This window comes from Electrona antarctica (assembly GCF_951216825.1).
Source record: "Electrona antarctica genome assembly, chromosome: 2".
In the NCBI taxonomy this organism is placed as follows: Eukaryota; Metazoa; Chordata; class Actinopteri; order Myctophiformes; family Myctophidae; genus Electrona; species Electrona antarctica.
Window position 1 is genome coordinate 42109256 of NC_136807.1, and position 27318 is coordinate 42136573.

Genomic DNA, 27318 nt, shown 5'->3' on the forward strand with positions numbered 1-27318 from the left:
ATACTTCCTGCTATTTTGGTCAAACGGTGAAGATATTTCTTCCTGCAATTCCGCTTTGGCAGCTGATAGAATTTACTAAACTGATTTTCTTAATAATTATGTTGACTAATTATGTGACACAGATGGAGGCATCTGTTGTTTCTTGGAGAGCAAACCAGGGTCATTATCCCAACTCAGCCTTTAAGAGAGATTGTAACATGAAAGAAAAGAGAGAGAGGGAGACCGAGTGAGAAAGTCTAGGTGGATGCTTGCAATAATATGGTGCTAATACCTCACTACAAGGCACTGATCTTAAATCCCCCATCGACCAAACATTCAGACCCACCGCATATTCACAAGCATGCCATTGCACTCTCAAACACACTGGGGACAACTTGTGAACAGCACATGGAAGGAAATGCTTTGCCTGCCCTGCAGTACACTGGCCCGATTCATTCCCGACTTAATCCTCTCTGTGCTCGCTGTCTAAAGCCTGATTTACTTCTTCGTACGATGGTGTCCCACGCTGAAAACAGCCGATCTACAAGCTCACAACGCATCACAATATGTTGTGAGCTTATAGAGCTATTTGGGGCGCAGGATATACCACCAAACGACAAAATATAATGCTTCTTATGGATGTCTGCAACACACTGGATATCAACGTAGGTGCTGTGGTAAACTTGCTCCTCACCAGAAAGCTTGGTCTTTGGTTTGTGATTGACATGTTTTTCTGTGAGGAGATTGCTTTTTAAGGTATGTGGCATTGTGGCATGTTAAGATGCCTCTTAAAAGGACTGTGGTCGTTTTGTACAACCAGGATCATGGTATGAGAACATCCCTGTGCATTTTCACAGATAATTATACAATGAGGAACTTAAAAAGACATCTGCAGAAATAAGTCAAAGTCTTAAGGGGGACAGACTACCCCAGGGGAAAAACTGATGCAAGTGAAATTAATTTACAGGGGCACACTTTGCCTCTTTGTGGGGTGCCAAGTCACACTACTCCAGAGCTGGATTACAACACAAGCATAACCCAAGTCAATCATCTCATAAATCACTCCACAACAAATTTGTGTTCACAAAGCCGTATGACCTTAGACATGACCCCCCATACACGTATGACGTACGCTATGCACAGAATGCACGCACGCACGCACGCACGCACGCACGCACGCACGCACGCACGCACGCACGCACGCACACACGCACGCACGCACAAACACACACACACACACACAGAAGAATAACATCACAATGAGACATCCTCAAATAACTTATTTAACCTAACAGGTGACAACAACAATGTTCAGTTTAGTGCAGTAACTACTGTATGTAAATACTGTATGAGAAAAAGAGGTGGTAGAAGATAGATGTAACTGGTTTTGGCTACTATGTAACTATCCTATTTCACATTCCATTGACTGATGTGAGTTATTGCCGCATATAGATAACTATCTACTGTTAATAGTATGTATGCCATCTAAGACAATATGAAGATTTGTTTTTCATTTGGTAGAACAAAAATCCTATTCTTTGAACATGCATGTCCAATTGTTTCACATTCACATATGTATGTAAGTGTGAAACAACAGATTTATTTGCTCAAAATAAATGATAATTGAATTATTTCAACTTGCAAGAGGAGCCATAGATGATTGGGTAGAGACTAGAGAGAGGTTGTCTAGTAATCAGAAGGTCTCTGGTCAGAGTAATACATTGCATTCATAGTAGTTATTTATTTATTTGCTGAAGAATGTATAAATTACAATAAGGATGATGGAAACTTTGTATAAGGGAAGACATTATTCAGTTTTCTCATACCTATATACCAATCTATATTTAAAAGAGAATGGATGGGGGTTCCTGGTGCCTCAGCCAAGCTAGCAGACAGACCACATGCTCAAAGTCAGCACAAGGACCTGAGTTTGAATCTGACCCTCTTATCTGGCATGTCTCTCCTCTCTCACTGCCGTCGCTTTCTTTTCTCTCCACACTCTCCTGTCATAAAAATGCCAAAGAATTTAAAAAAACGGTAACCAATTGTTGCCCTTTTCAAATACCTGTAGACCTGTCACCTACGGCATTCTGAGATATTGATATTCTTTTTTTCTGTCAGGTTATGAGGATGAATGTTTTAAAAACATATATAGGCACATGTTGCCTCTCAAAGACATGTCAGTCTGAGGAAGTAGTTTGGTAGTACAGACAAGCTACAACTTAGTTACATGTATAAAGAGTCTACCTGTAATTGAGACGTGGCTGAAAGTGAGACAGCCCAACAGGTGAATTACTTCTCGGGGCAGCAATGGCTCAAGAGGTGGAGCAGCTACTGTAGCTACCTGGAAATCCTAAGGTTCACGGTTTGATCCCTGGCAGGCTGGTTATAGTATCAAAGTGTCCATGAGCAAGAGACCTGAGGCTGATTCTCCAAATGTCTTCTAAATCCTTATATCTATATATTGCTATATCAGTGGTTCTCAAACCTTTTCATGTCCAGGACCCACAAAATTGTATGTATTTGGCCTGCCATCTGTGTGTGAATGGATGAATGTACTGCATATTGTGAACTTGAAGTGCTTTGGATAAAGGTTCTATAAATGCACCATTTACCTTACAGTGTACACTTTCTTTACCTAGAGCCCTTGGATGCCCATTCAATGAAGTTCTGTAACAATGTTATATTTAAGACAAATTAATCATTATTTACAACTAAACACATACATAATATTTGAAAATGTGTTGCGATCAATGACTGTAAGAAGAAAGAGAAGAAAGTTAAAGTGTTCCTTCTATGGGACATATGGAGATTGTGAATCGAATGTGTTTTGCTTTTTTGTTATTTTCAGTGAAGTCAAGGCGGCTAAGATGGGCCTGTTCAGGAGGGCTGCCCTTACCAATAAGAAGGAGGAGATGGAGAAAGACCTTGTAGACCCTCCAGATGGGGGCTGGGGCTGGATGGTCGTGATACACTGCTTTCTGGTACGCCTTTATTAACCGCTTCCCACGGCAAAAATGATCTTTAATCAGTCTTGGCCGTGGTGAATCTTAGATCAGTGTAATAGCCCTTGAGTTGTAACTGTGTGTGTAGATGTGCAGTATGTATATATTTACAAGACTATCACGAATACAAGCGGCCAAAAGGAGTTTTATTCGACAGGTGGCTGGCATCTCCCTTAGAGATGGGGTGAGAAGTTCATTCACGCAAGAGAGACTCGGAGTAGAGTCTCTCTTGCTTCTTCGCCTGGAAAGGAGCCAGATTAGGTGGTTCAGGCATCTGGTTAGGAGATCCCGGGGCAGACCAAGGCGCAGTTGGAGGAATCACATCAACTCACTGGCCTTGAAACGCCTCGGGATCCCCCAGGTGGAAGTTACTAATGTTTCTCTGGAGAGGGAAGTCTGGAGCTCTCTGGTGGAGCTGTTGCCCCCGTGACCCAACTATGGATAAGCGGTTGAAGATGGATGGATGGATATGCAAGTGTGAATGAGAATTCTCCTTTGTCTGTTCAACTCTCTGCATATGATTCCAGGTTAATGTCCTGGTGATGGGAACGCTGAAGACCTTTGGAATCTTCTTCGTAGCATTCCAAGATGATTTTGGAGGCTCGGCTGAGAGCATCAGCTGGATCGGCTCGATCATGTCTGCGCTGCGTCTATCTGCAGGTCAGAGTCAACACCACACCCAAAGCAAAGCAAAGCAAAGTTACTATATTTACCCAGGGTAACTGGACTAAGCATCAGATACTTGTTTACAGCCAGGCCCCATTCTGTGCGTTGTCCACACAGCCTGAACATAATTATGAGCTCTGGATTCAATATCAAAAGTCTCACAGGCCATGCATACCCGTGGCCGACCTGTTAGTGTATAATGGCAACGTCCATGGCTCAATTTCAGAAGGACACGTGTTTTGTCTCTCCTGCTCTCTCTGCTTTTGGTTTCCTGTTTCTCCACACTGTCTAAATAAGCAAAACATGCCTACAAAGTATATTGTGATGTCAGTCATCGAATATCATCAACAATATTGATTCTTTGTGTGCGTGTGTGTGTGCGTGCAGGGGGGGGATGGGAGAGTATTTATTTTCTTCATTTTTATACTTTATTCCAGACAGAAGAGCGTAGAGAGACAGGAAACCAAGGGCAGATAGAGAGGAGACACAAGACAGGAGTAGGAATCCAAACCTGGGTCCTCAAACATTAAGTTTATAGCTTATCGGTAGTCTTGCATAATTCTAATCATAATATGGGCTAAAATTGGGTGGAAGCACATCAGCGATTAAAAATAACTGCATCAGAGAACCAATGCAAAGACTTTAGGGCGGCGCTTCATAATGGGATTGTATCAGGGTTGGTTTTCAAAGCAGCATACATAGCTTTTTTTAATGTTTTTTTGTGGGTTTCGCCTTTATTTTTTATAGAGGAGGGACAGACAGTGGGCTGACAGGAAATGGGGAGAGAGATGGGGGGGTGACGTGCAGTAAAGGCCGTCGGGATCGGGAGTCGAACCCGCAGCACACTGCCAGACTGGATTACCAGCCAAGGTGCCTGGACCGCTGAGCCATGGCCCAGGCCACAGCAGACATAGCTTTGTCTCTGCCGTCCAAGCCAATTCAGTGAATTTTGATTTTCCCAGATGTGTCAGTAAGCAGAGATCTCTCATACTGTGTGCTACTGCTAACCAGCTGAGCTAGCAGCCACCCCCAAAAACTGAAAAATATTATGGCTCGATCCCCTTAAAGTTACAAAGTTTTGATTATATGCTTGTTTATCACGCCTCTCATGTTTTATTTCTTAATTAACACATACCATTGGATATTAAATTCTACCGTAGAAAGAATACAGTCGCATTTTACCATTATTCCTTTGTTTTAATCTGCATAGCACCCCTGGCTTCTGTGGCTTGTGCCAAGTTTGGGACCAGGGCGACATCTATGGCAGGGGCTTTGCTGGTCAGTCTTGGTTTCCTCCTGAGCGTCTTTGCCACCAGCGTTACGTACCTGTACGTCAGCATGGGATTGATAGTTGGTGAGTAGCAATGTTTGGTATGCGGATTAGAACTCCACACAGTCAAATGGAGTGTATGCTGCAAACTACACATATATGGACAGAATAAGTCACAAGACTGAAGTAATTGATGTGTTATTCTTACTTTATACTCGACTACACTTTGAATAATGGCCGCCTTGTGAATATAATCAGTAGTCTCCACTGCGGCTTGTACTATTAGAGGTTTCACACAGCATTGTTAGTGTGGTTGCCTAACAGGGCAACCAGACTATAATATTTATAGAGAAACCCCAAAAAGTTTCTCTATACATATGACGTCTTTAGGGTCAATACATCATCGTACATCATCATCATGCTGTACTTAGCAACCACACTTGTAATTTCCCAGAATTGCACATTTTCTAGTTGTTGTCTGTCCTCGTCCAAATGACTCAATGACCGACAATGACCATAACCTTCTTTATCTTACTTAGGGATTGGTTTTGCACTTCTATACCAGGGCTTCTCAGTTGTCACAGCATTGTATTTCCGAAAGAGGTTGGCTACGGCATATGCAATTGGGCGTTCCGGGATGGGTTTGACCTTTGCCCTGGCTCCTTTCACTCAGCTGCTGCTGGATCGATATGCTTGGCAAGGTAAGTGAGACCAGTCTTCTAACTGGGAGAGGGTGGCAATCACTAATGTGTTTCTTTCACTGTTGTTAAAAGGTTTACAGGCATGTTTCCAATTTATATGGGTTGGTATAAGAGTATTTATTTGTTTTATTTATTTATTTATTTAACAGGGACAATGCACATTAATCAACACGTCATTTTGCAAATCCATGTAAATGAGCCAGAGTTAGCCATAGGCTAATTAGTCCCTAATTAGTCTAATTATCTGTAGTCCCTGAGCAGGCTCTTAAAAGTGGTTATCCATAATTCCATACAAAAACATACAATACAAAAAAAGTAAACATAGTACAGGGGGCAGAATAATGCAGTGAATAGTGACACCAGTGACAAGGGGAGCTAGCAATAAGTTAATAATAGTTACTCGTGGTTACATATTTGGTTTGCTTTAAGCCACCTTTTAAGATTACATTTGAAGGTCAAATAGATGATGGGAGGCTCTAACAGAGAAGACTGTTTTACCAAACATACTGTGCAGTACATAATTAATGTTTACATGAATGATTTACATAAGAAAAGTTTGAAGATTTTTTTTTAGTCACTAACACAAACATTATATCCCATTAACAATAAAGGGAATGTAATGTTTGTTTTGACACTGTTTGTTTTACATCATCATTACATCACCAAGCTATACCGAATTCCCTCCTCAATGTTGTAAGATGATAAGAGCGCCCTCACTTCGCACGGGTGTGATTTTTTAAACAAAGACAATTAAGACAATTGTCTTAAGACAATTTTAAGACTTTAAAGGTATCTTCAGTGATTTCACTATCACTTTTTCTTTTTTGAGGGGCGCTAGCCCCTCCTATATACAGGTTTAATGTTTGTCTTTAGTTCAATGTTTGTTTTGTAAACGCCATTGACAATGAAGGGAGAGTTTACGTCATAATGTGCCTCATTACGTCATTTTGTCTCTTTATTGCTAATGGCGTTTAATGTTTGTGTTGGCACCGTTTGTTTTACATCACCATTACTGTACATCACATAATCAACATGAGTTAGACTTTAATAGCCTATATTAGCGCCCCTCACTTCACACAGGTGTGATTTTTTTATTTGTGATAATCCTCCCTACTATAGAGTGTGCTGACCATATAAGGAGTTCCTCCCTGTCCCCAGTTCACCTCTGGGGTAAAAAAGAAGCTTAGGTTTTGGCTAGAGGGCCCATCCTTCATCCAATCAGGATAGAGAGGGGCGTATCTACGTATCATGTACCATGAGTCGTAGTCAATGTATATATCTTCCACAGGAGCCCTACTGATCCTGGGGGGTCTTATGCTGAACCTTGTGGCTACCGGGATGCTTCTGAGACCAATTAAAGTAAAGCCTGCCACTGCAGCCATCGCCACCTCCACCATCTCCCCGATGCAAAGCCCCACTGCATCCCTCAAAAGCTCCTCAGAGAAGGAACGCCCTAAGAGTTGCCTGAACGGGAATAGTGCCCCTCACCTGACCAATGGCATATCCAAAACAGACTCATTCCCTTCCCCTCCTCCTCAACAATCTCACTGGGAAACAGAGACTCTAGTGGGACAAAGTGCCCAGATCTCCAAGGACCATTCCACAAACCCTGAACTGACCAAACTGGTCTTGAATGGCATGAATGGTCACCATGAACCCCACCATGAACTGAGACAGGGTAAGCCGGGGAGCCCAGACAGCTCCACGGAGCTCAATGGCGTGAATGGGTCTGCCATTGTGGGGAATCCGTCCCATGTCAACACACCGTCTTGTGAGGTGGCCGTCCAAAAATCCAAAGTGTTGGACTTCTCCTTGCTGAAGGACCCATTCTTCTGCATCTACACCTGGTCTCTGGTCTTCAGTCAGCTGGCCTACTTTATCCCCTATTTCCACCTGTCTGCCCGTGCCAAGACCCTGGGAATCAGTGCCATGGATGCTTCCTTTATCATCTCAGTAGCAGGTAAGCTCCACAGTGGACATATTTACTTTACTTACTTATCCTCTTCGTCCCGGTTGGGGCATAAGGCCGCAATCATACACTGCCACTAAATCCTGTCTCGTGCTTTGGCCTGTGCTTCATCCCAGGTAAGACCCATCTCCTTCAGCTCCATCATCACTGTCCCACAGTGGACATGCATGCCCATTATCTTATTAAAACACGGAGCCCGCCAGAACCGTAGTAAACGCTATCTAGGATTTATATTCTTTAATCCATGTTTTGATCGGATCGAATGGTTAGCTGCCGCTCGTTAGCATAACAGTGTAAGTGGGACAGTGGCCGCAGCCATTTTGAAGATGCGCGCGCATCCACTTGCACTCTATGTGCTGCTTTCAATGGCCTGTATCTCCAAATAGGCGCAATGAATGTCGTTTCTGGTGAAAACGGCCGACAGCAGGCGCTGTGATACTCGCGGTCAGGTTTTTTCTGCCCCGAGCGAGAGAACAACCACCGGTCAAGACACCACACACAGCATTATGTCACCGTAACACCCGGTTACGGATATTTGGCTCTTCAAAATAATGGTTGCAAAAACCTTGGCAATGCGCGATAAATAGATTAATAGATCCTGGCAGCCAGACGGTTAAGATAAATTCTTATGAAGCAAATCATGCATGATACTTGAGTAGCTTCTCATGTCACTAAAACAGAGGACTCCTACTATATGTCTGTTAGTGCAGAGCTGCTAATGGAGAGGCTCACTGTGTTTGTGAAGAGAGAGCTCTGGGTTTCATTTTAGACTGAGTTTAAGAAGCGATGCAAAAATAAAAATGTCCTCAGTCAACTTTTAGGCATTAATTATTTGTGAGCTGCTCAGACTGCAGTCTTATGTAATGAATGTGCTTACATAAAGGCTGAACTTTGGCCTACTGGCCAAAGCTGGTGGGTTCAGCAGTATCCCATTGATGAGGCCACTGCATATGAAAAAAAAAAAAAAAAAAAAAAACAGCATTTCCTTCACCAGCCATGCACGTGCATGTAAATCTTTAAGGGTGCCTGGTGGCTCGTTGTGAATTATTTAAATGCTGCTCCACCCTACTGTATAATACCAACACTCACTACTTTGAATTTGATGTGTTCACAAATTGAGGGCAAGCATCTTTTCTGTAAATGTATCTCAAGATAATGAATTATCATTTCTTGGGAGATGGAGACTGCTGGACCTTCTAAAGATGCTCGTAGATGAGGCTAATACTGGCTACATATTGTAGTATTTCAAGTACAGCATGTAGTCTTCTGGATGTCCATGACATGACAAGAAACTTGTCATGTCCATGACAAGAAACTTATAGTGCAATATGAAAATGCTTGTCTGTATCTCTGTATCTATCTCTGCTACATAGGTGCATACATCAAATCACATGGCTAAGCTCTATAGCATGTGATCAACAAACTTATTGAAAACCAAAATCATTGGTGCTTAGTTAACAAATGGCAAATCTAGTAACCATGTGGCTATCGATAGCCACAGATTTCACAAGGAAGCCACGCCGTTTATAGACTTCTGTGTCTTGTTTAATACTCTTAAGTGCTTTTCAAGGTTTTTAACTTAATGTGAATTGTAGTTGCCCCATACCAGTTTGAATCACGTGGGCTTAATTGTGTTAGGCTACTTTAGTCAACTCAAGCGTTTTGGTGCCACTAGTGCAATTCCCATTCAGGGCATGAGCAGGGCCAAATTGGCCATTGGGGCCGGTGCCCAGGGACCCTTGGCTCTCAGGGACATTTTGTTGAAACTGGACCGCACGGTACTGGGTTTGAGGCCCTGACAAGGGCCTAAAAAACGTGTGTGCACACTGAACACCCCCCCCCCCCTCCCCCTCCCTGCAGTATGGGGCGCCCTAAAAAATGATGGACCATCACTCCCTAAGTCACCCATACGTCACCCCGGACCTCAAATTTGAGGTCCGGAGGAGGTACTTCCGGCAGTCTTCCGGGTGCTTCAAAACGCCACTGAGCAACTTCATCGAAATGAATAGCTTGGGGGCGGGGCTAGTGCTCCAGTTCGGTCTCTATCCTTTATATACTCTATGGTGTTAATACGTCCCTGAGCATGAGACCCGCTCATCCCATTTACTTCACACCACACTTTATTTTGCTCCTCAGCAATACACCCAATGCCCATCAAGTGGGAAGTTGATTGGAAGAGTGGTTCACGAGATACGCATGCCGGTCCAGAGCGGTCCTGTAGAAGTGCTCGACCGATCGACTTCACAATCAATGCACTGCACTCCCTTGGGTCCTTAGCAGTACACCCAGCAAGTGTGAAGTTGATTGGATGAATGGTTCTCAAGATATTTGAAAGAGATTTATAGATGGATATCTATAAATTGAGATTATCTATGGGGTCATTTAAAATAGATAATGCTGGCCTGGGCCTCAGAACCTTGGCCGGTAGCCCGAGCCTGGCAGTGTGCCGTGGGTTCGACTCCCGATCCCAACGGCCTTTACTGCATGTCACTCCCCCATCTCTCTCCCCCATTTCATGTCAGCCTACTGTTTGTCCCTCTATAAAAAAATAAAAATAAAGGCGAAAGCCACAAAAAAAAGAATGCTGATGGTTAGCATGAAAAGGTCATGGTAAAACATGTATGTGTTACGTGTAAAATGAGTTTCCTGAGTATTTCTGCAGCACACCACCAATTCAGATCATTTCCACCTGAAACAGATTATTCCTGATGTTGAATGTATGGGCTAGAATTGAATCCCATCAAAGCCTTGTTCCCTCTGCCTCCCCTATGTTGTCTCCTCAGCCTCCAAACTGTCTGTCTCAATAAAGACAACATACTTGGGAGAAGGAACTCACCCATCTCCACTTTGTACAGTAAAATAAGACAATTCTTGAGCTCTACTATCCCTTATTGTAGGCAGATATAAATGCACCATTTACCATTTACCAGATGCAGTGCTCTGTGTTCAAACAAAAAACAAGAAAAGAATAGATGCTCAATTCCCTCTGGTGGTCCACGGGTCTACTTAAATGAGCAGCGTGCCAACCAATTAGAATCAGTGTGCCGGAAAGAGAGAAACAGATTCCTTGGACACGTTTGCTCTGTCATATTCTCTGGTCATTAGCAGTGTTGAGCTGAGAGAGCGGAGAGTCGGAGACTGTCTACTACGCACACCACAAAGCCACCGTCTCAGTGTCCTGCCGCCCCCCTCCGTCCCTGTCACAGAGGCCCATTGAGTTGTCCCAGGGAGGGAGCCCACTATCGTCCGGGTCGGTTCCCGTGTCAGCCCACCACCACCAACACTGTCACTAGTGGGAGTTGCTAAGCAACGGCCAACTGAGTAAAGTAGCTGCCGTGGTGACAAGAGGGGGCTCCCCATTTTTTGGGTCCAATTCTGAAGTGGCTGATGTTCTGCGGAGGAGCACTGAGGCGGCAATGTGTACAAAAGAGTGGGTAGTACGAGCCAACAGCATCCAGTAATGAGGAAGGCTAGGAGAATGAACGTGCATTTTATACCCAGACTTTACAGACGCATCACGCAATCATCCAATTTGAAGCAGAGTAAAAAGCGTCTCTGCTTCTCCCTCACCTTTTACACTATTCAAGTGCAAAATGTTGCAGTAACACCTCTTTAATCAGCGGTGGGGCGAGAGCTTCACATTAGTGGACACTTGTCCCAGAGAGGCATTTGGTCCGAAGCGCTACTTAATGTAGAGAGGGCTTTATTGAAGCTGCATTGTGCTGAGTCTGAACGGGAACAGCTGCGGACCTGGGCTAACCTGCTGCGATTAAAACACACAAACAAGCTTGCAACTTGTCTGCTCACGCCCCAGGAAACTCTCTCTGGTCACTAGAGGAGGACACATAAACACAGCACAGCTGCCTCATGTCATATTCCTAACCGTGGTGCAGAGATATGTACTAGGTTCTATTATGTAACAAAAGCAGAGGTGTTCAGTGACAGGGCATTTCATTATTCATCCCTCTTTTGTCTTTATTTATAGCCAGTGCTGAGGCTAGTGCAGCACTCAGTCAGGCAGCAAGGAAACTATCAAAATGGTAATACATGTTCAAGAGATTGTATGGATTACTTGTATTACTTTAAATATGATCACTGCAGCAAAGACGTCTCTGCAATTTGGTCTGCAGGCATTGAAAGCCTCTAGGTGGAGAGCGTGTTGTAGTAGTTGTGGTGCAGTAGGTGAGCAAGGGATGGGCAACTCTCATCTGCAGCATGGAACCAACTTGTATGATCAATGGATGGATGGCTTGGTGCTGCCTGCCTGCCTGCAGCTATTCCTGCGACGGTCAATAGACCACTGCAGTTGCCGCACCGCCTATCGCATTCCAGTTGTCCTCAGCAGAGAGCAGCATACTATATCTGCCCAGTCATCATACCCGCTGGAGGCAATGGAACAGAAAATAAATCTATTGGACAAGGGTGCGACACATAATGGGGTGATCTGCCTGCATGGGTGTTATCTTACTGTAGAACAGATGTAAAGCATATAGATGTATTGTAGACTACAATTTCTAGCACCTGTTTGCTGACCAAGACAGGATCATCATGTGCAAGCGTGATGTTTGACGCCCATGTGGTGCATCAAACGTGACATTGTGCTGCTGCAGTGCACCATCCCATCCCCTACTTTTCCTCCCTTATTGTCTCCTCCCTGGCACACCCAGGTGCACAACACACGCTGATTGATTGACTGTATCGTTTCTTTAATGCGACGTGCATGTGACAGGTTGGCAGGTCACTCAAAACTTGGCCGCATGCCTGCACAGCTTCCTCTGCACTTTAACCACACGCTACAGTGCAACATGGCCCGACACTGAGCTTTGCTGACTTTGACAGTTAACTCTTTATGACTAAGCATCTGTTGAAATGACCCTCAGGAATGTCAGCCACGGCATACCAGTGGTGTGTGGAACACGCTTTCTCCCTTATGTCCAGATATTGCAACGTGTATGTTTATGTTAACCGCTTAAGCCCCATTTACTTTTTTAATATTTACAAATGTTTTTGCCCAGAATAGCGTTCTAGTGGTTAAATCTGTATCATCAGCGATCAGTTGACAAATCTCTTCTGCTTTAGATGACATTCTTGATATTATTGGTGTCTTGTGTGTCTGTTGTTGAACGATATTCTGCTCTAAAATGTTATATAACTGCATTAATTTGAAAGTGTGTACTTTATATTTGATTGATTGATTGATTGATTGATTGATTGATAATTGTATTAACAGTTTGTGGAATAAGAACAGTTCGAGGAAAGCACAGTTCAATACAAGGTCTGCTAGCCTAAGAGGATTGAGATACCCAGAAAAGCACTAAGACTTGTTTACATTGGGGCCCTCGCCGCCCTCCATTTTCATGTGATCACCTTGGCTTTTGCTTAAGGAATAGCTGTTGAATGTTCTTGTTTCATACAGATAATTGTTAGTTTCTGTAGATAGAACGTGACAGCCTGGATATTTAATTTCATATCCTGTCTATATAATATCCTTTCCTCATACAGTATTAGTTTGACCAACACTCTGTGACAGTCTGCATCTATGATCTACACTGGAACATCCCCCACTGTTCTCCTCCTTCACCTGTCATGTCTTCTCTCTCTGCCCTCACCATTGTAACCTCTCCCTGTGTGTTCCTCCCATGCAGGTATCACTGAGACCGTTGCCCAGTTGGCCTCAGGGTGGGTGACGGACAGGAACCTGTTCCACAAGTACCACTACCACAAGGCCTACCTGATCCTCTGCGGTGTGGTGAACCTGCTCTCCCCGTTGGCCACTACCTACCTCTTGCTCATGGTTTACGCAGTCTTCTTCGCCATCTTCTGTGGTGGATACATGGCGTTGCTGCTACCTGTCCTGGTGAGAGCCAATATCTGCATTATCTCTGCCTAAAGTCATCTCCGTCAGAATCAGAATTGGAAATCAACTCTATTGTCACACCACAGTCTATTGTCAGGCATGGGCAGGGGGTGAGAGGGTGTCAGACAAAATAAATCTTGTAGAGCAGTGTTTCTCAACCTTTTCAGGCCGTGATCCTCCAAAAGAATCATATTTGAACTGGGGACCCCCAACAATAATCATATTTGAACTGGGGACCCCTCACCCTGACAAGCAGCTTGGAATTGTAGGAGTTGAGGTATTACATTTAATAGTTTGACTTGGTTTCACAGATAAATATTGTGAAAATAGCAGATCTTCGAGGCGTTCTAGGCCAATGTTTTTATAGTATATTATATAATTGTTGTAGTGTATGGGAGTCGTATCAGGACGTGCTGTCCATGTGATGACCTTTAACTTACTCGATTATCTGTCTGTGGTTCATTTACAGTACATTGTTGCCCCCCAGTAACCAAATGCATTATACAGTATAGTAGGGACGTGTGTGTGTGTGTGTGTGTGTGTGTGTGTGTGTGTGTGTGTGTGTGTGTGTGTGTGTGTGTGTGTGTGTGTGTGTGTGTGTGTGTGTGTGTGTGTGTGTGTGTCTGCGCGCTCTTGCGTGAGGGTGCATGTGTGTGTGTGACTTGTTAAACTAATATACTCATCATGGCGATTAAATTAATAATCACATTCAAATTATGACATTATTAACTCAACTATTACCTTAACACAGATGCGTTGCACGCACGTGCATATTTGTGCACATGTGTGTGCGCACGTAAGGAGAGAAGGCTATCCTTGAAAGACGAGTGACAATTGACTCTTCTTGATATCTAACGTCACTGGGTTACCAACTGTCACTTTAGGGTGGTGCAATTAAGTCACTTGGTATCCAGTATCGTGAGGTCATCTTCTCCCAACTGAAATGTCACCACAACATGCAATGACCTATTTGTGTTTCATGTGAGAACTCTCACATGAAACACAAATAGGTCATTGCATGATATGGTGACATTTCAGTTGGGCGATGGTGTCTTCAGATATAGGCTGGGCGGTGCTGCAATGCTTCTGGGCAAACGGGATGACCACCGGTGTCGTCACGTTGTAAGGCATTGTACAGAGCATGCATGCACACAGAACCAGTCGGAGCGGTTTTTGTTCTGCTGAATGAAGTCTTCTCCTATCCGTTTGATGGAAGGTTAAAGGTGTCCGATTGGAATCGGGGGATTCTTACAGGCTAAACCGCTTGTTCCGGTGGAAGGGGCTCCTGTTTACACCCCATACAACTGCACTGACCACTGAGTGGTCATTGGTTTACAGTACACAAACATTATTTATTATTTAGAGACTAGAATTTGACTAGACCTGGAATTTGTCCTCTGCATTAGAAGACATGACCCCAGGCTGTAGTGATGGTGTTTTATCTCTTAAGCTCGTCTTTATCAATATTACATTAATACAATTCACAATTACAATTTACCACTTAGGCTTCAAAGTGCGAGATTGGACTAGGAAGAGTAATTATGAACAGCCTCAAACAAACTATAGGATACCATAACATTTGAGGCCAATATGTGAATTAACCACCAGCATACGGTGTATTTGCATCTGAAGAGTGTGTGTTTTCAGACGGAACATTTGGGAATGTTTGCCGGTAATAAAACTGTAATTACAGCCTGGGCAGCCTCTGGCAGTGTGCCGTGGGTTCAACTCCCGATCCCGACGGCCTTTACTGCATGTCTTCCCCCCATATCTCTCCCCATGTCCTGTCAGCCTACTGTATGTCCCTCCATAAAAATATAAAATAAAGGCGAAAGCCACAAAAAAACATTAAAAAAAATGTAATTACAACATTAACAATGTTGAGCCAATTAAAAGGGTCTCCTCTACTCTGAAACCCGACACTTAATATCCAAAATGCATTCAAATAACATATGCCAAAAATCTGATCACGAAGAACTAACAACAATGTTGTTTGATTATTTATATCAAAAATATAGTGTAGTAGTTGACCATGGATCATCAACTACTGAGAAGATTATCAAGTGACACAGTCAAGTTTTGAATTAGCCGCTATTTAAATTCCTAAATGAATTATGCTTGACGTTTCCTGTTCTGCTCTTTCCATCTGCAGGTAGACTTGGTGGGATCAGAAAAACTGAACAATTCCATGGGATTCTCTATGTTCTTTGTTGGCTTGGGTTGTCTCACAGGACCACCTCTGGCAGGTGAGTGAATCATCGTCATTCAAAACCATGTGAATGGCATAGGATTATGAGCACACATTACATACACAGGATATGGCCTACTGCTGGACTAGGTATTTAACTCATTAACTGTCAAAGAGTTTCTACATAGCCTATTGCACACGTGTTTTTAATCATCTTTCAAGACCCACAGAATATTCTGTTCTATGACGATGTAAAGAAAAACACCAAATATCTCAAAAGAAATACGAGTCTCTTCTTTCATTTGGGTAAAAAAAATCTGTTCTTTAGTTATTGGCAGTTGAATAGGCTATAGCTTGTTTTCACCAACAGAAAGATTTTTTTTATAGGCATATAAATTATACTATAGCATTAGACTGAACCGGCTGGATTCTTTTAAATCATGTTATTTCCGGCTAAACTCTTCTTCAGAAGTCCTAGGATGACTCACAGGTTGCGGAAGAGCGCATAGCCTACTCTATTGTAAGCACCAATGGACAAACGCCATACGTCAATGGCGGGTCTGCACCTTGGATCGAAATGAACATATTCATCAATGGCAGTCAATGAGTTAAAGGACCACTTCACCACTTTTCAACCTATCGTCATATAATAGGTCCTCACTAATAATCATGATAAAATGGCACGATTTTTTTCTACTCAGTCTGTGTCTCATAGGAGGGCTGTGGTCAGTTCAGAAAACAGTGCATTGCAACTTTTCAGGACTAGAAAGCCTGCAGTTTCTATTAGCTTGTATTCCCCATCGATGATGTCACTGGTGGACGGGTTTCTGAACTGCCCACAGCCCTCCTATGAGACACAGACTGAGTACAGAAGAATTGCGCCATTTTTTCATGATTATTAGTGAGGACCTATTATATGAAGATATGTTGAAAAGTGGTGAAGTGGTCCTTTAAGGATAATAATATGGTATCAAGTGAAATAATGGATTGAAAATGAGGGATGAAGTCAATTCTGTGTTGTATTTACAATGTGAATGTCTGATTCTCAACAAAATCCAACAGATAAACTAAATGGTGAGTAGACTACCAAATCAAATCAAACTAAACAAAACCAACAACTTACTAACTAAACAACGAAACCTGCAACTACAAAAACAAAATACAGGGGGGTGGCACTCACACCTAACCTAATGTTATTTGTCATTTGAAACAGACTTATAGCATGTCATGTAGACAGCACAATAAGTGCATTGTATGTAGTCATAGCACTTCATAGTATAGCATATATGTATAGTTTATATGTATAGTGTCATTATATAGATATGTTCTAGTTATAGTTTATATGTATAGTGTCATTATATAGATATGTTCTAGTCACGTCCTTAGCTTACGCATGTTTCGCGATAAATGCATTTTACATATGTGATGTATTCCCATGCTTTTTGTTCTTGCTTAATGTAAGTCGCTCTGGATTAAGAGCGTCTGCTAAATGCCTAAATTGTAAATTGTAAATTGTAATGTGTTTCACTTAACCCTTTAACGTAACCCATTGAGACCTGAGGGCTGCAGAGGGGCAGGGCGATTCTACAAATACCTTCCAAACCAGTAGTTTTCACACTTTCAAGTTTTCGCAAAATATAGCAGGTGTACAAACTTGCAGCACAAAGACTTTGAATAGCCAACACAAACATCTAAAATGACACAAAAGCTTTCGCGGTTCTAATGGGTGAAACTAGGCCTGAAATGTGATGTACCCCATTAGGTACCCCACATCTTACTTATGTTTCCCTGATAGAAACAGAAAAAGCTTGAAGGCTGACACACACACACACACACACACACACACACACACACACACACACACACACACACACACACACACACACACACACACACACACACACACACACACACACACACACACACACACACACACACACACACACACACACACACACACACACACACACACACACACACACACACACACACACACCTGAATTTGACACAAAAAAGACTGTAGGTGTGAACACAATCTCGCTCGCTCTGGTAATAGTGGAAGGATAGGGACTGAAGGTGCACAGGTGTATATATGATTGGAGATTTGGGAACCAATGGGATGGTGATGGTGATGTTGATGAATGATGGAATGATTGATGGGTGATGGATTGGATCCGAGTTTGAGGAAAGACGGAGAAACCGTAGGGGGGAGAGAAACAAAGACAATCGTAGTGTCTATGTGTGTCTGTGCATATGATTATCTTAGAATAAATGCACAGAATCTACTGTATGTACAGTACGTGTGTAATTGACATATCTCGAGAACCGTTCGCAGACGACCCAAGGGGGTGCAGTGCACAACGTCAAGTCCGTCTGATAGGCGGTTGTCCAGAAGCGTCGATCCGACTGATGGCAGCCATTCTACAAAGACTCTGGCCATTGATTGCCATGGCAACGGCAACCCCAGCCTAAGCTTGAATTGCCCACACGTGTTGAATTCCCAACACCTGCCATTTGATTAGTTAGTTAGTCAGTCCACTTTTCACAGTCAGTTCTCACTATACATTCTCCACAGACGTTTACCACTGCAAGGACTTTTCCATATGGGCACAAAAGGGACACAGACAGACGGATTCCCTATTTGCATCATTCCCAACATGCGTCGTTCAGTTGGCCGGTGCACTGGTCTAGTTCTAGTATATAATGATGCGTAACGTCCCGGTACTGCAGGGGCTACATTCCTGTCCAACACTGTAGATACTGGGGTTTGAATTTTCCACAGTAGGCCTACGTGGGTGGCCGAATGCTCCAACAAACACTGGGTTGGGTGATCTCTGTTGCTGCACTAGCAGCAGGTTGGTTGGGGTGCCTGTTCAGCAGGGATTGGAATTGAGCTCCTATAAGCACACGTACGTTATGCCCTCCCGCTGAAACTCCTCACTTGTCAAGTCAAAAGAACCAGCTGGCGACTCCAAGTCTATCAAAGAGACATGGTTGTCTACACCCTCCGCAGACCAATAGTATCGGTTGGCAGTGACAGGGACTATATACACATGGGGGTTAACTGTGAATTGGCATGACTAAATTGAGAGAAAAATGGGAAGAGGAAAAAAGATGCGTAGCTTGCAAGCTAGTTACAGTATATTTGATTGGGTCATATGTGCACGTACCATTGTGACGTGTAAGCAGCTGACCAGCTTGGCGTCTTATTTAAGCTTGTCTCGTTCAACTATCGCTCCTCTTCCTGTCAAATATGTTGGTATGTGCTTCTTTGCACCCACTGCCACAGCCTGAATGCCAAAATATAATAGGTGAGTGCTGAGTGGGGGATGATTAGATTATACAAGGGGCTCCCGGGGAAATGGATGAGGACTTGAGGAGTCTTTGTCACTTGTATGCATTTTGTGGGGCCTTGTGGGATATCTTTTCACTGGGGTCACAGAAGTGTGTGTGCGCGCGCGTGCGTGCGTGCGTGCGCACATGTGCGTGCGTGTCATCATCCAGGGTGAAAACAGACCCGACATGAGAAAAACAACCTATAGTTAGTCCAGCCTTCATACTAGACAGGACTTTTTGGGGTTGCTTTGACAGAAATGCATAGAGGGGTGACGAGTGTCACATTTCACCATGCCTGAAGGCAAGTGAAATCCTTAGAATAACAGCGTTGTTTCTATGGGTTGGGTCAGAGTCAGACAGTTTTAAGTGATGGCAGATTGCCTCTGTTTGTCTTTTAGAGACCTGATTTTAATCCAGGGATCAGGTTTTGTGTGTCTGATGTTGTGAAGGTCTTGCCAGTGCAAGACCTTCAAGAAAGTGATGTTTAATAAATATGTGTATAGATAGATAGATGTATAGATACACATATTCTCTGTATAGACAGACCATTTCCAATCATCACTTTTATGCAGGTTTAGTCCAGAATCCTTCATCAAGCTGACCATATTTGTCTGTGAGCATTCTGATGCGTTTCCTGTCAAAATGGCTCTACAAGCTCTTGCCGGCCTCCGTTGGGGTGAGGGGGTTCCCCGTAAACTCGTTGACACGGTCCATTCCCACTTTGTTAGGCAATTCCTGAGAGCCTGAGGGGCTTATGGGTTTTGGGGTCAAAACCTGACTAATGACCCCCCCCTTTGCAGTGGTACGGATATAGCTTGTGGCTCTGTTTACCGTCTCGGCAGCTCCTGTAAGGAAGAACTGTCATCTTTAAGGGTTTGTGTTAACTTTCCTGTTGTGTCGACCAAACCTTCCTGCAGGCTACGTTAGTAAATATACACAATGTTTGAGAAAAGAGTGATTGGAAAGATGATGCAAAGTTTGGAGCCTAAAGTCAAGATATGTCCTTTAACACAAGTTGGGGTACATGTGACGGTAACAGGTGACAGGGATGCCATGGTACTGGTCCTTGTGTCAATAAGGTACTGGTCTTTGTCTTTGTGTCTCCATATCTTAGTCATGGTCAGCATCATGTTTAGTCATGGTCAGTATCAACGTTAGTCATGGCCAATCTCATGGTTAGTCATGGTCAGTATCACGTCAGCATCAAGTCTGTATCATGGTCAGGTAGCATGTCATTATCATTGTCCTTATCATGCCAATAATGCTAATAATTACATAATAATCACATACTAACAGTCCAGTTTAATGTAAAATCTTATGTTTAAAAATCGATTAGATGTTTTCTAAGTAACATAAGCAACACAATGCACAATAAGAAATATTGCTTACATTTTAATTCGGTATGGAGACCTGGATATTGGATAGGGGCACTGGACCAAAAAAGGTTGAGAAACACTGCAGGTCTAGACGTTAGAATCAAGCATTTATTTTGTGTGAACTTCCCCTTAAGCTCTTCAGACAATTTGTTCCAAAGCCTATGGGCCCAGATGGCAGAATTCCAGTCACACTCAATTCTAAGCCTACACTAGAGGGCCACTGCTGTCGATGTGGAGCGTGGACTGGCTCCTTGTGACTGTCTTGTAAAAGCGATAACAACAATCTTTAAATCAATTCTAACAGTAGATATTCTGCTACTGGAGTGCTTGTTGTTGACCCCAGTTAAATTCACTGCTTCTGCTGTCAGAGACTTCAGGCGTGAATCTCGTGATTGATGTCAGGATAAAGAGTAGTTTAAATGTAGTTTAAATGTGATAAGATTTTTCAAGAAATCTCTAAGAAGAGAATACTAATGCGATAAGATAAAAACATGATCAAGGTAATTAATTTAAGTGTTAAGTGAATTGAATGCAATTACATTTACACATACATCCTAGCCATTAAGAGCAGTGAGCAGCCATTCTCCGGCCCTCAGGAACCAACTGTAACTCTAAAGGTCATGAGTAGTAACAGCAGCATGTACATGTAGCCTAGGCCTATAGGCTATATGCATGCCTTTTCTCTCTGGTATACTCTGTAAGGTTTAAGCGCTCCTTTAAATGGGAGGTTTATAAGGCTTATTGCCCAATACAATGTCAACATTGTCCATGATTCTCATGTAATTCAGTTAATTCCGATTAAGTGATCACTGATGCCAGTTCCTATGTTGTTGGGTCCTCCCAGGTTTCCTGTACGACTACACCCATACGTATGACTGTTCCTTTTACCTGGCCGGAGTGTGCTACCTTCTCTCATCACTCTCCCTCTTCTTGGAGCCCCTGGCCCAGCGCTGGCAGTCCAGGAAGAAGCTGGCCCAGGCCCAGATAGCTGAGAGCGCCTGGAAGACCAATGGCTGCTTCACCCCATGACCTCCTGCACAATGTGTAGAGGGACTCGAAAGCACGGAACACCTTCAACTCTGAACCAGCGTGTTCATATCTTCCATGGGCTTGCATTCCACGGACATAAGCGCAACCGTGAACTTAGTGTCAAGACCTAAATGACCTTTGAACTTTTGTTGAAGGAGTGTTATACTGACTGGGGAGAAAATGATTGTGAGTCGTGACCACACTAAAAACGAACAGATAATCGTATTTTGTATCTTTTGAATATAAGCCAAAATTACTCTTCCTGTTATGCCATATTATATTTGATCGCCACTCTCTCAGTATGCAGTGGAGGAGCATGCAACACTTTGTGAAATTCACAGAAATGGAGGACCCTTGTCACTGCTGGGAATGCTCTCTTGCCTGCTTTGTAACCTTTGTCACTTATTGAATGGAAAAACCATTCAATGTGCTCTGCAGTGTGACCACAACAAAAGAAATTATGTCTTTTCACAAACAGGGAAATGATATTGAATGATTCAACGGTTAGAAGAATACAATGGCACGCAAGTCTCTAGTGATGACGTGATGTGTCCAAATGTGCTTAGAACTCTATATGTGAGGTATTGGCTTTCATTGCTTATAGCGCTACCGGATATAGAAACTAAACTACAGTACTGAGCTGGAAACCTAGTGTCTACCTGCTGTTTGTCTAACAATAGCCTTCCCGTACATATAGTTTTTCTATGATGAAATTCTTTATTCATGAAACACCATATCCATGAATGAGACAGATGTTCTTGTATACCTCTATATTTATACCTGTACTCACAAACATGCACTTTGGCCCACGTTAAGATCATGTTGCATGTGGTTGTGTCCTAGCCCATTTTCTGCCGGATAGTTCAGATACCAAGCAATCATTTTATGTAATGTAGCCTGCTTCTGAACCACACAATGTGTAATACTGATGCTGGCCCATTAGTAATGGCAATGCTGAAGGAATTCTGTTCTATGCAAAATACTGCACAGCTGGTACACAAAAGTGATACGCAAACTGAAAGCAACAGTTGCTCTTATTCAGGGGTTCTCAACGTTTTTGTCTGGGGACCCCCGGAAATGCTTTGGCCATGTCTCACGACCCCCACCCCACCCCACTCCCCACCCCCAATACAAATTGACCGCTACAATAACCTTAATAGAGAAAATACATCATAAATAAATACTGAAACCAGATATAATCATTAAGGATGCATGCACTATGTGTACTATATAAACCCTTTCCATTTCCCAGGCATTCAGTTGAAAATAATTATATATATTTTGAAAATAATCTGGGGACCCCCCAAAATTATTTGGCGACCCCCTGAGGGGTCACGACCCCCAGGTTGAGAACCCCTGCTCTAATTAACAGCCCACTTAATAACACCCTCATTTTTACTGTAATAATGATATCCTTACAATTTACATATCCTTTCTCTACATACTGTGTAGGCCCCATTTCAAGCATTTAGCTGACCTGAAAGTTACAGACACTGTTATTGACAATGACACTGTTATTGACACTGTTATTGACAATGAGTTAAGCCTAATTTATGCTCCATCATACAATGGCGAAAATAGTAGACCTACAAACTTGTAGGTCTCCTAATTATGGCGCACGACGCCGTCACGCGTGAATCAGGCTTTACATTGCTCATGCTGCATTTGGAGGATTGTGTTTTACTGTGAAATCCTCTGGGCAAGTGTTTTTTTCAAAGATACTTTGTACACCTTGCTGCCAACATATAAAAATCAATGCCTTGATCTTGACCTTGACCTGATAAGGCAAGCCAATACACATTACCCCCACTGGGTTGGTAAGTAAGACTATGCCGTCGCTTCTACGACTAGAGTGCCTGCAGGCAGCCAATGAAAGGCAAAGTAACCTCTGATTGTGTTGTATAATAATATATGTCTTGTTATGGTTGTTGAAGTTATCTTTCTTTTTTATGGAATAGATTTTTATTGTGTATTATTCAATGGATTCCTTGTTCATCACCACTGTTTGCCTTATTATACTGTATCTTTACTAACTTTCCTGGAATGTGAGCCAAAGACACATTACTAGTAAACCTACCTACAACTTGAACCTTGATGAAACATGGTGTACTTAAACATTTTCATTTTCAACCACCCATTTTCACAGCCTTTTCCCTCAGATGTCTTTTAAGAAATCCTGTGATCATAGCTAGATCCAGTTTGTTTTGTTACTCTGCCCTCTTGTGGCGCTGGAGAGCTTCTACACAAAGAATGCTACTTCAATTAGTACCAAATTATTCCCCCTCAGCTCACTTTCACAATGCTCAGCAAAGCTCTTTGTATTGTTTCAATAACTACAGTCATGCACAAGAGCTCTCTTGGCTCGTGAGCTGCATTCTGTGACTGGGAGCCACTGAATGTTTTGTAATATAAATCATATATGAAATGTATGTTTATGCTTTAAAAGTAGATTTGAATTTTAGGTTACTTTACCCTTTGCAGTCAAATGCCTGTTTGGGTGGTATTTTAACCATTTGAACCCTAGTGTCCCTAATCTGGGGGCAAACATTTGGTGAAAATAACAGATCTGCCACATGTTGTAAGCTTGCAGATCTGCTATTTTGGGCAAAAATACTTAAGTGTAGTAAAGTGAAAACAGGAGGAGCCCTAGGGGGACTCTGGTCAGTATGGGGCTCAAGTGGTTAAGGAAAAGCATATTTAAGCAACAAATTGAAATCTTTTGGGGCAATAAGTGTAGCTATATGATGACGTTTGGGTATTATGCTGAAATTTGGAGCAAAGGCATTTTATGTTGAACCACTACCTTCTTTTTTCACTGATGTGTCCACTGTCCACCGTATTTGACTTTTGTTTCCTGATTTGAGGTTAGAAAATATTGGTAACCAATCACACAGTAGCTATACTGGTCGCAGCTCATGTAGTTGTTTTGTAAACAGACTGTACAATCAGCTGCAATAAAGTGATGTGTGACTTGAATACAGTACATGTGTGGTCCTTTGTAGTCTCTCACACAGAAATGTCATCACATGACAGAACACATTCACAGAATTTGGCAGTTAACTCGTTTTTATTCACACAATTGTCACCCAGGCTACAGTCGTTTTCATTTGTCAGATGTTTTAACATGAACAAATACAAAATGGTTTTCATGAATCTACGCATTTTCTATTTTCAAATAGCACAGTGCTTTGTATTCACATTTCATAATCAATTAATTTTATTATTATAGCAGCCAAAATGCATATAAACATGGTACTTACAGCACATGGCACTTGATGGTGTGTATGAAGATTGTGATTCACTTCATCATGTCCAATGAACCCCTGTAAAGGAAAAACACACATTAATCCTCTGAATATATTGTTTCTGTCAAGAGTGCACGCTTGGTGAGTTGTGTATGGACACAAACAGAAACAACAAACTACAACCTATTTACTAAAGAAAACCACAAACAAATCACAACCATCTCTCTCACCGTAGCTCTGCTCTGGAGCCTAAAACAATCAAAATGGGGTTCAGATCTTTAAATATGTTTGCCAGGAAACACACCTGCAACCTACTTGATTTGGGCCAAACCAGTTCCTTGTGGACAAGGATTTCACTGTGTCAAAGAAGGACACTGGACACTCAATGCAAAGTTGTACGACTGAAAAGCAAATCATCTACGACTTTAAAATGTATTTTTGTGCCTGTTTATTTGAGCAGAAGTGACATTGTATATCACCCCGTTATTTGGTCTGTCTTTAGTGGGAGGGGCCATGGGGGTATATAACCATGTTGTCAGTCTGCTGCCTGCATACATAGGTAATCAGGAGCGGTCACTGACTCCAAGTGTTATTTTGGAATTATAAAGTTACAACCATGGTTAAAATAGTTTGACGGCCTGATAATTTGCATTTATTTTATTATAATGCTTGATTTAATCAGTTGAACGATGACATTTGATTTTGAATATTCTGTTCTTTTTTTCATATGATATCTGGTCTCCTTTGTTTTGCTAGTAATAAACTATGTTAAACTCTGCCAACTGCGTGCTTTGCCATCATTTGAGTCGGGTTTGCGAAGAGGTTGCACACTACCCTCACCCAAGGCAGGGGTGTGACAATCTGAATGTGCTGCCACTTACAAGATCTGCGCCATCTGGTACATACAGTACCTTGCACTGACCAAATATCAATTGAGTCTGTTTAAAGAAATGCATGCATTATAAGTCAATGTGATAGACAAAATAAAATATTTACCTCCACAGTAAAACATCTCAGTATTAAACTCAGTGTAAGAAATCTAAAATAAAAGGTTAAATTGACCCTGAGGGTTTTTGTTTTAAGAATTTACACAATTTATTTTACTTTAGGTAATTAGCAGGTCTTTCTCTCAAAGGTATCTAATTTGGAATGAACGTCTTCAAGTGCTCACTATTGAGGAAAGTAACTGTTCCGAAAAGAGCGCAACTATAAAAATGAATAACACTGGTTGACTGAGTGACTGATGATTTCAGAAAGAGTCTGAGATAAGTTACTTTTCACTGCATAACTGGTTGTAGCTGTAAGTTAAATTGGAATGAATAGGTGATTTATTACACCTTTAATCCATATAAAATATTATACTGAATGGAAATAAATATATTGTGTAGTAAAAAGAAAATAACAGTTACAGTACACGCTTATTATAGAATCCAGACTGTCTTCTTACCCAGAAACTGGATGAGTGTTTATCTGCCTCAGTTAGGGCTGCTCTAATCTTACATTATGATTCCTAAAGGTACTAAATTACTCTTAGTATCATCTTTCAACATCCGGATTGATTTTAGCTACAGTACATCTTCTGAAGGAAATCGTATCCATCAATAATTCTAAAAAACTATAATTGTGATGTATGATGCCAATTAATAATTGTAAAAGCCTTATTTGTACAGTATAGCTTAATATGAGAATGGTCTAGAGATGTTTTACAGCTTGCTATATCCTGGATTACATTTTGTCTCAGAAATATAGCACAACTGAAATATATCACATTTGTTAATGTTCAGATATGTATTGTGCAGTCCACAATCTCCAATTATTGCCAATAATTCACTGTCAACAAGTATGGCATAGGTGTCAGTTTTGCCTCTCCGACAGCTTGATCCCTTACTCATTTTACTTGAAAATGAGAACCTGTTTTAATACATCTGCCATAGCCAGTGGAAGTCTAACTAAAATGTTCAATTCGAAATGTCTTAAAGTGCCAGTTGCTTACACATCGCCATGGCTAAGAAGCATTTCATTCTGATTACATGGCAGTTGTACAGAAATTATATTTTAGGTGGCAAGTTATCGTTTACAAAGCCTCTGACGTTTAAATTCCAGTTCTGTCTATCCTCGTTTAATTTACCTCCAATCATTTTTGGTTGAATTGTTAAGCCTTACTGAGCAAGTATTGACCAAAGTAACTTAATGAGTGAAAGGGGTGAATGGCATGTTACTGTGAATTGAGGTTTTGGCTTGTGTTGAGATCCATCGTTTTAAATAGTCTTGGGAATGAGACCTGCTCAAGACAGAGAAATTGCATTTATTCACTAGTGATTTTTACCCTATAGTGTACTTACCACAGCTGCTTAGGCCACCGATACAGACCTGGCAAGCAGCACTTCTCATCCTTACTCACCAACATGCTCTGCTTACAGCCCTAATGCACTCATCAGGTCCGGTCTGGATTTTGGTTGGTGCATGATTTTGTGATGTCAGGTGGTTGACTGTGAGAGGAAAACACATGCCCCCTGGTCCTCAAGAGGGCAATGTTGTTCCAGGGATGTGAGGCGTCCTTCTCAGCAAAGACCATGGAATTTCATCATGCACTAACATGGCTAAGAGGGACACGATTGGGGAACCGATTAAACTGCTTTAAATAATAGGGGCGTAAATAAAAATAAATATATCTCGGTTGAACTGTCACGACTTGTA

At 42.2% G+C, this 27318-nt stretch overlaps 1 protein-coding gene and 1 long non-coding RNA gene across 4 annotated transcripts in view; one reads left to right on the top strand and one right to left on the bottom strand.

The window, feature by feature from the left end:
* slc16a4 (solute carrier family 16 member 4) overlaps nucleotides 1–24352 on the top strand; it is a 37920-nt gene extending 13568 nt beyond the window's left edge. For 2 of the 3 annotated variants that reach the window (XM_079526551.1, XM_079526553.1), the window contains 9 exons: nucleotides 2831–2963; nucleotides 3512–3644; nucleotides 4861–5004; nucleotides 5460–5621; nucleotides 6910–7581; nucleotides 13236–13447; nucleotides 15600–15693; nucleotides 16698–16709; nucleotides 21192–24352. In XM_079526551.1, coding sequence (XP_079382677.1) covers nucleotides 2831–2963; nucleotides 3512–3644; nucleotides 4861–5004; nucleotides 5460–5621; nucleotides 6910–7581; nucleotides 13236–13447; nucleotides 15600–15693; nucleotides 16698–16709; nucleotides 21192–21376 — 1747 coding nt within the window. In that variant the 3' untranslated portion in view covers nucleotides 21377–24352. The remainder of the gene's footprint in view (nucleotides 1–2830; nucleotides 2964–3511; nucleotides 3645–4860; nucleotides 5005–5459; nucleotides 5622–6909; nucleotides 7582–13235; nucleotides 13448–15599; nucleotides 15694–16697; nucleotides 16710–21191) is intronic. The other variant, XM_079526552.1, reaches the window with a different exon arrangement.
* Nucleotides 3531–25750, bottom strand: LOC306941239. Its single transcript, XR_013792112.1, has 3 exons — nucleotides 24637–25750; nucleotides 4833–4976; nucleotides 3531–3638 (listed from the first exon to the last, which is right to left on the bottom strand). It is a non-coding gene; the product is annotated as an uncharacterized lncRNA (long non-coding RNA).
* Between the last annotated feature and the right edge of the window lie 1568 nt (nucleotides 25751–27318).